The 12869-nt window shown below is 45.6% G+C and overlaps 1 protein-coding gene across 1 annotated transcript in view; it reads left to right on the forward strand.

Annotated features, from left to right (window-relative positions):
• The window catches only part of LOC144168499 (ornithine decarboxylase-like), an 80462-nt gene that overhangs the window by 35840 nt on the left and 31753 nt on the right, over positions 1–12869 (forward strand). Inside the window, exons 2-3 of the mRNA XM_077697469.1 lie at positions 3915–4007; positions 12760–12856. Coding sequence (XP_077553595.1) covers positions 3915–4007; positions 12760–12856 — 190 coding nt within the window. The remainder of the gene's footprint in view (positions 1–3914; positions 4008–12759; positions 12857–12869) is intronic.

The following is a 12869-nucleotide window of genomic DNA, read 5'->3' on the forward strand; positions in this document are numbered from 1 at the left end:
GCTGTAAGACAAACCAGAGCTGCATGACAACTGGATTTTTTCCTATCTTATGTTTTGACCAGTCCGCACTCGGGTTGTATTATTTTTTAGGTATACACTCGAGCTCGTAGTTTGTGCTGAGAATGTTTACATTACACAGTCTCATTTTTTTCATCCGCCTTCCAATTCCTTCTAGTTGTTCAACAGCAGCAAGATATTTTTGCCGCAATTTCCTGGAAGGCGGCTACAGTTATTTTGTTGACTGGCGCGCTTTTTGACGTCACTCAAAAATTTGTATAAACGACCACTCAATTACAATTCCCAACACAGTGCACCTACGCTTTTACATTATGAAAATTATGGTTCTGGTCTGTATCGCATAGCCGAGTGCACAATATGAACTTGAATGCCTGCGTGTTTGAGGTTCCAGTTGCGGGGAACATATCCCTCACCACAAGCCAGACTGCAGTGTTTTGAAAGTGGCATGTCAAATTTAAATTAGAACTTTGTAGAAATTGAGAAGACAGCCGGAAATACCTATCATTTTGACAACTCGCTATTTTGTAAGCCCGTTGAAAATCCAAGGTCATTCCACCCTGCAATGGGTGGATGACAAGCGGAGCTTATAGCATCTGAAGGGGGAGGTTGGGGGGCGGGGGGGTTACACGCATCTCAGTAATATACAGAACCGTGCATACCACCGCGCAGTTAGGAATCCTGGCATGCCCCACACCCTTTCTTTCCTTTGGTAATCTCGATAAGGAATATTTATCAATTTGCTTTGTCTTTGGAACACATTGCTCAATCCCCAGTGTATGCCAAAAAGTATGGAGCCATCAGAAAGTGTAACCGACGACGGCACACAAATGTTTGTATATAAATAATGGTTTATAAATGTTGCCCATTTTCCTGTTCAGCCTAGGAGGCCCGCGCGACAAACTTGAAATATGCATTCTAGAGCACCGGCGTTTTCGGTTACGCATTCAAACTGTAAACATACTTACCGCCGTAAAAATTAAGTTGCCGTCACCTTTAATCCCTCCCTTCTGAACCTCACGGAGGATATAAAATGCACCCACATTAGCCGTGCAATTTTCTGTGCATTACCTTCCCAGCGTGACCAGCCGTCAGTATTGGCATTGCACCGTGTGATGGACGCGCGCCAAATTCTTATGAAGATGTGGCAACGTCTTGTTACTCTCCCTCCAATCGCCTGGTTGGCTGATAAGCAACAAACTTACGATGTCACATCGAGCTCAAAACAGAGAAGACCGACGCAAAGCAAGGTCAGTAGGGGAGCGCGCAAGTGTGGCTCTCACGATTTTGGGGTGTCTTACAGGACTGGCTTGGGCGATAAACTTAGTCTATATTATGGAATTCTGTGAACAGAGAATTTCGAAGCCAGCGCCTTCTATTACAAACAAACTCGTATGTTTAATCTCTGAGATAGAAATAAAAAACTCGTAATGTTCGTCAGACGCACAGTTCATCCAAAATACGGGTTGTAGTAACCGACCTTTTCTGTTGTAATTTTTATAAATTTCACCAAAGACCAGGTGATGTGAATTGAATGTCGGTGCTTAACAAGGCCCTTGCTATTGTGGAATACATTTAAATGACTCTACAATTCCGTTGTGGTGTCCGCTTTTTATATTTCTAGCGATTGATTCTATAGTCGTTGCCAGACTGAACTCTTACGATGGTTGGACACGGACGTGGGCCGACAAATGGCTATTACAGACTGGCTTGAATGCCGCAGTTTTACCCCTGCTATAAAAAAGAACACTCTAGATGTAGAAAAGCCGATTCTACTCTTAGTCCTCAAACATATCATCGTGTGATATATTTCCCAAACTGACAAAATTTTGTCACTTACTAAAGATTATGAAAAATGTCATATTTCGAAAACTTAATTTGGCAAGTACAAGATCTTTGAAGTATTTGCGCGTATTCAGCATCAAATGCAAACTCGTTGTTGCAACTGGTGTTGGAGATGTGTTCGTTACAACTGCGATAGTTCCATTTAAGACTTTCAGCATAACAAGAGTTTGCCCCGCATGCAAAGTGTTATTTTAAATTTCTTTAGCGTATCAGCTCCTACTAGTTCTGTTTTGTAACACCAAGATTGAAAGAAACAGCTTCCTTTTCATTTATTGCTCGCAAATTTGTTTATTGTAGTTGATGCAATGCTAAGATCTAATCATTAATTGTACGGGGGAAAAAGAAAATTTAAACAGATTGGTGGAAGCGAACATTGGGGTTAAGGACAGAGAATGGGAATGTGGAGTACGGCGAGTAGCAAGGAGTTTCAAGAAGGAACTACAGTCCGAAGTAAGTGTGCGGTGATAAAGTAAATACAATAATTTAAGGCGGAGAAACTGCCTTCTGGACTGCAAGGTTGGAATTCCGTTGTTACGCATGAGCTCGGAAACCGAATCTCTGGGATGAAATTTTGAATAAACAAACTGAATTGCTCTCCTTTGGATCTTTTCTAACAAGTCAGTATTCTTTGATGTATGAGGGTCCCAAACAGCGCAAGCACACACACACACACACACACACACACACACACACACACACACACACACACACACACACACACACACACACACACACACACACACACACACACACACACACACACACACACACACACACACACACACACACACAGACACACACACACACACACACACACACACACACACACACACACACACACTCGGAAACCGAATCTCTGGGATGAAATTTTGAATGAACAAACTGAATTGCTCTCCTTTGGATCTTTTCTAACAAGTCAGTATTCTTTGATGTATGAGGGTCCCAAACAGCGCAAGCATATATATATATATATATATATATATATATATATATATATATGCCGCAGTTTTACCCCTGCTATAAAAAAGAACACTCTAGATGCAGAAAAGCCGATTCTACTCTTAGTCCTCAAACATATCATCGTGTGATATATTTCCCAAACTGACATTAGTCCGAATGGCGCTGGCTACCACCCCCAAGCACAGGAAACAAACATACCTAACATAAATACCCCAGAAAGTGAATGGGAAAATCGCCCCGCCGGTAGCGTAGTGGTTATCGCACCAGACCGGTATTCTGGAGGTCGTGGGTTCGGATCCCACCTGGCGGGCATTTTTTCTTCACTTTCTTTCTTTCTTTCCAAATTCTTAATCTGTTTCAATGATCTACCACATCCTCCCCTTTGCTTTCCGAGGTTTTCTCGACTGCCAACCCTTATTTCTGTGTTATTTTCAACGAGCCCCTCATTTCCTATTCTGATTCGCTATATGCATAGCGAGGGCCTCTGTTCTGGCAGTCTTGTTGCCAAAGGGAGCTTAAGAGGGTTCAAAGCTGGTCGACCACTCTGGACATGTCGTAGACACTCGAGTCACGACCCGGGGGTTAAAAAGAAGGTCCCCTTCACCCCGATTAGTCCGAATGGCGCTGGCTACCACCCCCAAGCACAGGAAACAAACATACCTAACATAAATACCCCAGAAAGTGAATGGGAAAATCGCCCCGCCGGTAGCGTAGTGGTTATCGCACCAGACCGGTATTCTGGAGGTCGTGGGTTCGGATCCCACCTGGCGGGCATTTTTTCTTCACTTTCTTTCTTTCTTTCCAAATTCTTAATCTGTTTCAATGATCTACCACATCCTCCCCTTTGCTTTCCGAGGTTTTCTCGACTGCCAACCCTTATTTCTGTGTTATTTTCAACGAGCCCCTCATTTCCTATTCTGATTCGCTATATATATATATATATATATATATATATATATATATATATATATATATATATATATATATATATATATATACACACACATACACACACACATCTATATTGTATTTAATTACAACTCGATATATGTACTACTAATTTGCATTTTAAACAGTAACCACCCTATTTACAGATGGAAGCGGAGCGGCCTGACGACGCCCTGAAAACGTTTATTTTCACTCACGGTACTCTTGAAGATGCTGCACGAGAAATTTCTGGAAAACAGGTAAATAAAAATGCGAATTTGACAGCATAGGCTAAACACCTTAAATTTTCACCCCCAAATCATCACAGAAGTATTTTAATGTACTAAAAGGGAGAACATTTGCGCTACCATTTTGGGGGGAACATTATGAACAACTTTCGGCACAGATAGGTCTATTTGGAAGCAAGAACTGGCGAACAACTACTGGCATGCTGCGCAGACAATACGCACGCCCGCACACATTACATTTGAGTTTCCTGTTGTCCTCACGTAGTAGATCTTATTATACCAGTACCGATGGTCCACTGCCCCGCTTGAGCTGAGAGCACGTGAGTTCGTGGCTACGTGATTTCCAATTTTAAGCGCTGTACGATATATCTATTCATCTAACCTATAGCTCAGACAAAGACACAGGGCTTCTTTAATGTCGGAAGCAGTCAGGTTTTGAACGCAATGAGTTATTTTAATGCGTAAGCCTTTTTTGCCTGGTACGCCGGTTCAGCAACCATGAAGCATCCTGCGTCTGCACCAAAACGCATAAATTGCGAAGTTACTGAATCATTAAAGTAGTAGATTTGGAGATAAAATTAATCAAAAGAAATTACAGCAACACAAAAGTACTAACAAGAACGAAAAAAATGTGCCCAGTTTCACTTACTTGCCGTCGCCAACGCTGAAGTTAACAGCGAAGCTGCCTCGCGTTCTCTAATCGCAAGTATATGCTTCATAGAATTTCCCAAGGCCAGCAGACATATTCCAGTTCGCGCGAATTCATTTTTTCCGTGTTCCAGCACTTGCGTCATCTACTGGTACCTTTTGTTACTTTTGAACTTCTAACACTGCCACAAAGGAGCGCCGCGAGCGCTTTTGTTTTTCATGGTGTGCTTTTTTTTTATTCGCTATCGCGAAGGTCAAGCAGCCATGTATTTTTAATTAAAAGAACAATTCAATTATCCGTTATGCATTGATATCTTGCCTAAAATTATCTTGCCTCCAATTATCGCCCGATCTCACTTACATGTATTGCCTGCAAACGTTTGGAACATATCCTATATTCGCACATAGCAAACCACCTCGAAAAGAATTCTTTTTTCTTCAGCAATCCGCATGGCTTTCGTCCAGACCTGTCATGCGAAACTCAACTTTTTGAATTCACCCCAGACTTTCACCTAAACTTAGATTCTTCATTCCAGACAGACGTAATTTACTTATATTTTTCAAAGGCCTTTGACGGCGTCCCCCATAAACGACTAGTGTCAAAACTTTCGTTTCTTCATCTCGATCCGTTAATCCTGTCATGGATCACCTGTTTCCTAACAGATCGCGTTCAGTTCACTTGGGTTGGAGATCGCTGCTCAGAAACTACTAAATTAATATCCGGTATTCCCCAGGAATCAGTACTTGGTCCACTTCTTTTCTTTATATTTATAAACCACCTCCCAACTGGAGTTTCATCTTCAATCCGTCTTTTCGCCGATAATTGTGGGATTTACCGCCGTGTCACAACCAGTAACGAGCAATCCGTCCTCCAAAATGACTTGACCTTAATTGGCAATCGGTGCTCACGCTGAATGATAAATCTAAATGTTAACAAATGCGAGTTCATGCATGTTACCCGGAAGCGCTCCATAACTACATTCCCATACAGTTTAGGCACAGTTAATCTATCTGAGGTCGATAGCTACCGCTACCTTAGCGTTACCATCACTAACAAACTAAACTGGTCGAAGCACATTCCAAAACTAACAGCCGATGCCTCGAAGTCCCTGAACCTTATAAGATCTTTATCTACCCCTCCATCGATCCGTAAAATAGCATATGAAACTTTCATCCCCACCAAACTGGAATATGCCTCCTCCATTATGAAGCCGCACCAAACGTACCTGGCTGACATATTGAAGCTGTCCAAAACCGCGCTACCCGTTTCATCTCAACCAAATATGACTACACTATGAGCGTCACCAACTTAAAAGCATCTGTTGGACTGCCCCCCTTAGCATCAAGACGCCAAATTTCACTGCTCTGCCTATTCCATAATTTGTACTATAACTTCCCCGACCTTCGTTCTACGCTTTTATTTTTACCCGTGCGCTCATCACATCGCCTCTTCAATTCTTTGAGCATTCGAAGACTTCACGGTTCCACTAACGCTTCAAACAAATTTTTACTTCCCGTAACGATAGAACAATGGAACTCCCTACCAGAATCCGTCGTTGCAGAGCACCACCCTTCGAAATTCTGCGAGTTACTAATCTCCTACATCCTACCTTGTTTCTTTGTCTACGCGTTATTTTAGCGTCCTTTTCAATTGCTTTTAGTTTTCGTTGCTTCTTTACATGTCTGATAAATATAATTACACCCCCAGCCAATAATACAAAAACTGGAGACCCGACGTTTCGAAGCCGGCTCGGCTCCTTCTTCAGAGGTGACACGGCTTGCATTGCAACGTCGCCTTGCAACCTTTTGCCGCTGCCGGCCTTCCACGAACCCCACTCTGCGGAACGGAGCTCCTGTGTTAACACAGACTGGGGAGTCCCTCGCGAGCCATTGCGGCTCCATGGGGATCGCTGTAGATACCTTGACTCAACGTAAAGGCACTTCCTCCAGCTTGCCTGTTTCTCGAAGATGGCAGTTCCGGCGAGGTCAGCTTCTTGGTCTGCCGCCTCGCATTGTTCGGAGACGGGGGCTGCGTTCCTTGCCCTGTCTGCGGATGTCGTTCTTGCACTGCCTTGTCCTCTCGGGAATATTTTGGGGTACTGAGCGCAAGGAGTGGGGAACACCTTTCCGGGTGCTTTGCCCACCGTAGCATGGTCCTTAGGGTAAGAGGATTAGACGGCCCACCGACGTCAAAGGCTTGTGACCGTGTGAGAGTACGCAGGCCGGCAGGCCGGCGCCCTTCTGGCTCCTGGTTCGTAGGACACTGACACGCGTGCCAAAGGCCATACGGTTGATGCCCTGAGTGAGTTCATTCCTCTTTCTAGCTTTTTTTTGTTTTGTTCAGCGGACAAGGCAACTGATAACTTCTTAGAATTGCTCATCGCTCTCATTCCCCTTCTCTCTTTTTTTATTTTCTTCTGTTTGTTAAGGTTGTAAACTGCAGTGATCTTAACTACACACAAAACACAAGTTAGCCTGAATGGGAGTTTCTTGGCTGGGATACGTCTTTTAAACTCCTCACGACAGGCGGCCTGCTCCCACGTGTGGTAGTATGATGGTGGAAAAACTGCCAGTTTACACCGGGGGCCACAAGCCGTCGTAAATAAGCGCATTTACCACGGTTGTACCTCTTCACAAAACGCAGTATCTGGCTGTGATTACTGCGTTTGTCCTAATGGGAGTATTAAAAACTCCCATGCCACCTCCATTTCCTTCTCCTCCTCCTTCACCCCTTCCTCCTCTACGCGTCCTTACAAAATGGCTGCCAGTTGGTGTCGTGTGTCGTGTGAGCTCCAGCGTCCCCGAACATTTATTGCCAGTGTGAACTTGCGGCCGGACGAACGGATGTGAAGTGCTTCCCAACAACCGAAGCTCGTTGCGAACATTGTGGAACCAGCCTGGACTGACGTGCGACGGACTGCAACGTCGCCTCCGAGTCACCGACCTTCGAGCCGACGGAATACGCCAGCGAGCCGACGCGAGGCCTAAATTCAGTGATCGCTGAGAGTGGCTCGTTAAAAACAACGCGGTTGTGCCTCTGCGAGGTGGTTGAAGGTAAGATTTTCACGTTTTTTATTGTACGCAACATTTTGGGAGACTTGTGCCCCTTCTAGCGTCAAATAAACTCAACGTGTTTCCCGCGCCACTGCACGGGCGATTCTCCGCCACTCGAGGTGAGCGTTGTGCTTGAAAGACGGCACCATGCCCGGAACGTCATTGGGGAGGCCGAACGGTGTGAACGCAATGCGTATTTGCGCGGGTCTCGAGCAGAACACTCACTCATTCACACTTGCAAGCAGAATGAAAACTGTCCGAACTCTGGACGGCTGTTAGGTGTTTTTGTTAGGCTGTGTCTGTGGCTTTCTGGCAAGCGAGGGTGAAGTTGGCCGGTCAAACGTCGCAGGGCGGCCGCTTTTCCTGAGAAGTAGGTGTGGTGCCAGCCGCGCCTGCTACGAGGAGGGTGACTGCCGCGTGCCACCGGCGATTAATTGCATTCACTGGAAAGGGAGAAGGTCGGGGCCCCGTGGGAGCTCTCCGTACGCTAGGCGCGTGTAACTATAACCAGCAAACGTCATTCGAGGGAGCATTCTGTAGAGTCGACAGACGACTGCTTATTTTATTTATTTATTTATTTTTTTGAAGGGGGCACGCGCAGGTGTCACACCGACCGAAATATTTCCTTAACTTTCGGTGAGGGGAGAGAGGGGCAGTGCGGGGGGTAAAACCTGAAGCTCGTTCCCAGAACACTACACGCAAGGAAAAGAGGGAAAGGAAGCATTTTGAGAAGTTGGTCGCCACAAGGGTCGCGCACCTTTTTGAACAGCAGAACACTTCGTTTTGACGAACTAGTGAGCGCGCAGGTGTCTCGGACAGAAGTGCAATTTTGCGTAGCTTTAAACAAACATTCAGACATTCGGAAAGTTGGACACAAGAGTGACAAGTGCAGCGTCTTTACAGTGCCGTTTCTTTTTTTTTTTCAGGTCAGATGCCCAATATGCCTCTGTATTTGTTACCGCAGATTTAAAGCGTTTTGCTATCCCTCTAATGAATGTGCTGCTGTGGCTTCCAGGGGAATTCGCGAGGGGGTGCGGCAACGTCAGCGTTTGGGAGGCTGGTGCAAGCAAACAGCGCATCGACGACATGCTGACTTCATTGTTTGCAAATGGCTTAAATTTGTTTCGTTGAGGAGTGTTGTAGTAGATAAAGCTCTTTCCAAGATACCTTGTGTTCTCGATGTAGGTGTTTTGTTGATTCTGTGTTTTTATTGTCTTATTAACGTGTTCGCACGTATATCGTATTCATGTAATTTTTATGCAATAAATTGACTGTGCAGAAAACAAACTTTTCACGTTTCGCCATTCAACGTTTCAAGCGGAAAAAGACTAGAAATTACGTGATCCCCACCGAAAAATAAAAATGCGGCCTGTGCCCTTATTAAGAACTCCCAAATGCATTAATACATTCCACTGCAGCGCATATATATGAAGCGCACAAAAACACACACAAAAAAACCTCGATGGCAGGTCAACACTGCTCCCAATGCGCCCCCTGAAAACTCCCAGTTGGAGGAAACAATACACTCCCAATGGTACCCCTGGAAACTCCCATTGTAGTGGCAGTAAAATGAAACTCCCATATGCTACTGAAAAAACTGCCGAAATAATGGGAGTAATGCGAAACTCCCATTGGAAGGAGTTTTGAAAACTCCGAATTGGTACTGAGTTATGACACAAGCCATTTACTCCCATTCCGGCTTATTTGTGTTCTGTGTGTACGCAAAAACTTTTTCATGCCTGTACGTCTTTACTTTCTCTACACGAATGTATGTCGGAATTGTTCCTGCGTTACTCTCTGTTTTTTTGTTATGTGTGCACTATTGTTTTGACTCCCCCCCCCCCTTCTGTAATACCCCGCAAGGGGCCTTTAAGGGTACAATACATAATGATGATGATGATGATGATGATAAAAAAGGCTTAACGTTTTCTTTTTGCTCAATAATGTTGACAAGAATAAACATCACCACCAGATTTAGTAGTTCAGAAAAGTTTTGGCTACGAAAGCGTCTCGTTCAAGCATTAATTTAAGTTGCTGCATGTGTGCTTGTCGCTTGCTCTCCTCCTTGCTAGGCTATGCCCTCGCCACATCGCTGCGATCGCATTACCACACTTCGTCCCACGAAAGCATCGAGCAAGAACATATTCGCTGTTAAAATGAAGCTGCACTAGCGAAATCAAATGTTTCTACCGTATACACGGTTCTCAGGCGATAAAGACGAAAATCCCCAGCACACAAACCAAGACACGAAAAAAATCACGAACACGCAGCGTGCACAGCGTGCATCTGCACAAAAATGCATAACTGGCGAAGTTGGCACATATCATCGTTATAATAGTGTAAATGGTGGAAGGCCATTGGTTAAAGAGCAGTGGAGATCATTGAAGACCTTTGGTTAAATACCAATGGAGATAACTGGTTGAAGGAATATTTTAAAAACAAAAAATTCTAAAATGGCGGACCCTACCCATATGGCGAGTCGACCTAAAGCGAATATTTCAGTTATCGTTATTCAATTGAATTTAATTTCAAATATGATATTTTCATTAGTGTCGCTCTTCTGAACTGCGCAATGGAGTTGAATAGCACCGTTTGTAATGATTGCACGGACGTCATGGCAATGATCGGTTGAGACGAAAGTGCGCGTGGCATTTTTGTTCGATCGTCGCTTCTGGGCTTAGTTATCAGACGCTCGTCGTCTTTCATTAGACAGTTTTAGCTTCACGTACGTAGAGCCTTCACGGATGTTTAGTGTGTATGTTCAGAACGCGAAGGGTCGCCGTGAGTCTAACGGGCGTCCGTGAGATTCAAATGTTTACGTTGCGGTCTGTACGTAGCTTCCGTACGTAGAGTTGACCAACATGGCGGGGCCCTGCCTTCCCGCTTCGCGGTGATAACAGTCTAGGCGCTAATCCGTAGATGCGATATCGCGTCGTAATCTGTTCATTTCACCTTCAATTTGCCCGTTCTAACCTTCACACAAAACTTCAATCGAAAAAAGCTTTCGTTTTCCCAATAGAATGGGGATTTTTCAGCTGTTAAGCCTGACGAAGAAGCGTTTGCCGTCGTCATGGCAACGGGCTCGCGAGATCACGCGTGGCTACAGCAGTGTCTGTCTCTGTTGGTAGATTGCGCTAGGAGTACCGCGCGGAGAACGCGTGCATCCATACGCCCTTTGCGCGCGCGTACGTGTACCTAAGGCTTCCAAACTACACGCCCGTGGGCTACGTGTACGTTTCATGTTTGGGTACGTGAAAGGTGTACGCACGTGATACCAAAACTATGTATTGGAGCCACGCGTTATTTCCCTGACTGACGTATTCGAGCCAGCATGCATTCACGGTCTGCGCCATGTTTCGCTGTTAGCGAATACGTTCCTATCCGGCGTTACACTTCGTTCGGGCCGGGATGACGTGGAAGCTTCAGCCACGACTTTGAATAATTTTTCTGGCTCGTGCTAGCGTGCTCTTCAGGCGCATCGCGACGGGGAAACGATATTAGCGAGTTTTAGCTGGCCGTTTATCACGGTCCTCGCCGCTCCGACAGCAAGCGGGAGCGCCATTGCGCATGCGTGGCGTGCTTGGCCGCGAACGGCATTGGCTCCGGTTGCGCTGATCAGACCGCCGAACCGTCGAGGGCCGTCGAAAACGCTCAGTGAAAACTCTATTAACGGAGAGCAGCGCGCCAACCGATGGTTTTGTGCGCAGCCCTTCCACCCGAGCCGCGGGCGAGAAGGAAGCACCGGGCACGAGCTGCGCAATCGGCCAGGGAAGAAGAGGCGTTCATTGCGAACTCCCCACTGGATGGAGGTGGTTCCCTGTTCACGGGAACCCATATGCTGCTCTCGCCGCCTGGCCCCTGGTCACCAGCGGAACAGCAGCCAGCAACAGCCCCTGGAAAGGTGGCGAGAGTGGCGGCAAATAAGGCTTCTTATATAAAATAACAACACTGAACTAATGAAAAAACGGTTACCGCATTCCCCGCCCTCCACGACGAAGAAAATTAATAAAAAGACAGCCCCCCCCCCCCCAGAAAAAAAAAACCGGAACAGGAACAAAAATCATGAAAAGGCACCAATCGTGTATAATGCCATCTGCCCAAAAATACGTGATTCGCGAAGTTCACACATTTAATCGCTATAATAGTGAAAACGTAGCAAAAGAAGAAAAACCCGAATCGAAGGGAGGCGGTATAGCATCGTTTACGCATTAGTAGACGATTATCGAAATTTCTCTCGTTTTTATCATCAAACTTACCATGCAGTCGTATATTAAAAGCCTACATCCTTGTATTGTTCGAACCTCTTGCACCTTGCCAGGTGCGTTAAGTAGATACGATTTGTCTAGGCCTAAGATAGCTTCGAATCCGCGTATCTTTGCGCCATTGGCTATAATTAATAGAAAATATGTGGAGTGTACAGCGCGTGGTAATATTTTGTCACTGCGGTCACGTACCTACTGCATTTTTTCCCATTGGGAGTATCCGCTCTAGTAAATACATTGTTACTGCCAACCTATAAAAGCTTGTGTTTTTTGAACACGCCATTTTAATCTCATTTTTGCTCAGTTGTGTGCGCTGGAGCCAACCCCGCAATAATAGCCCTAAATGAATGTTGGTAATTTTGTTGGTGATTTTTAAGATCCTTCCAAGGGAAAATAAAATTTTAAATTAATGAAAGGGAACTTCATTGGTACGACGCGGAAGGTTACTGAATACGAGAGGCGTACCGGGGATTCCGCGCAGCTCAGTAAGTGGGGAACGCGGCCGGATCGGCGCTTCCAGGGCGCTTTCTCACAGCCGGCAGCACTCCTGCAACAGCACACACTAAAACTTAATACCCCCCCATCGTTTTCCCTTCGCGCACCTCTCCACGCCCGGACAGGGAGCTCCAAACAGCAAGCCACTTGCATCAAACTCGAGCGCGAAAATAAGCGTTTGAATTTAAAGGAAAACAGATCGCGACAACTCCCTGACTGCGTTGCTCATAGTGTTTTGAACATCCCTGCCGGGAGCCGGAAAGTTGGTACGAGTGCATTTTCGCTAACAAAACCTTTCTTTGCAGGTAAGCGACGACGCCTTCTTCGTCTGCGACGTACGGGACATCATTCGGAAGAATGAGATATGGCGGCAGTGTTTGCCCCGGGTGACGCCTTTCTACGGTACCACAACTCA

This window comes from Haemaphysalis longicornis, unplaced genomic scaffold (assembly GCF_048455015.1).
Source record: "Haemaphysalis longicornis isolate Haplotype H1 unplaced genomic scaffold, Haemaphysalis longicornis Haplotype H1 scaffold_2, whole genome shotgun sequence".
NCBI classification, from domain to species: Eukaryota; Metazoa; Arthropoda; class Arachnida; order Ixodida; family Ixodidae; genus Haemaphysalis; species Haemaphysalis longicornis.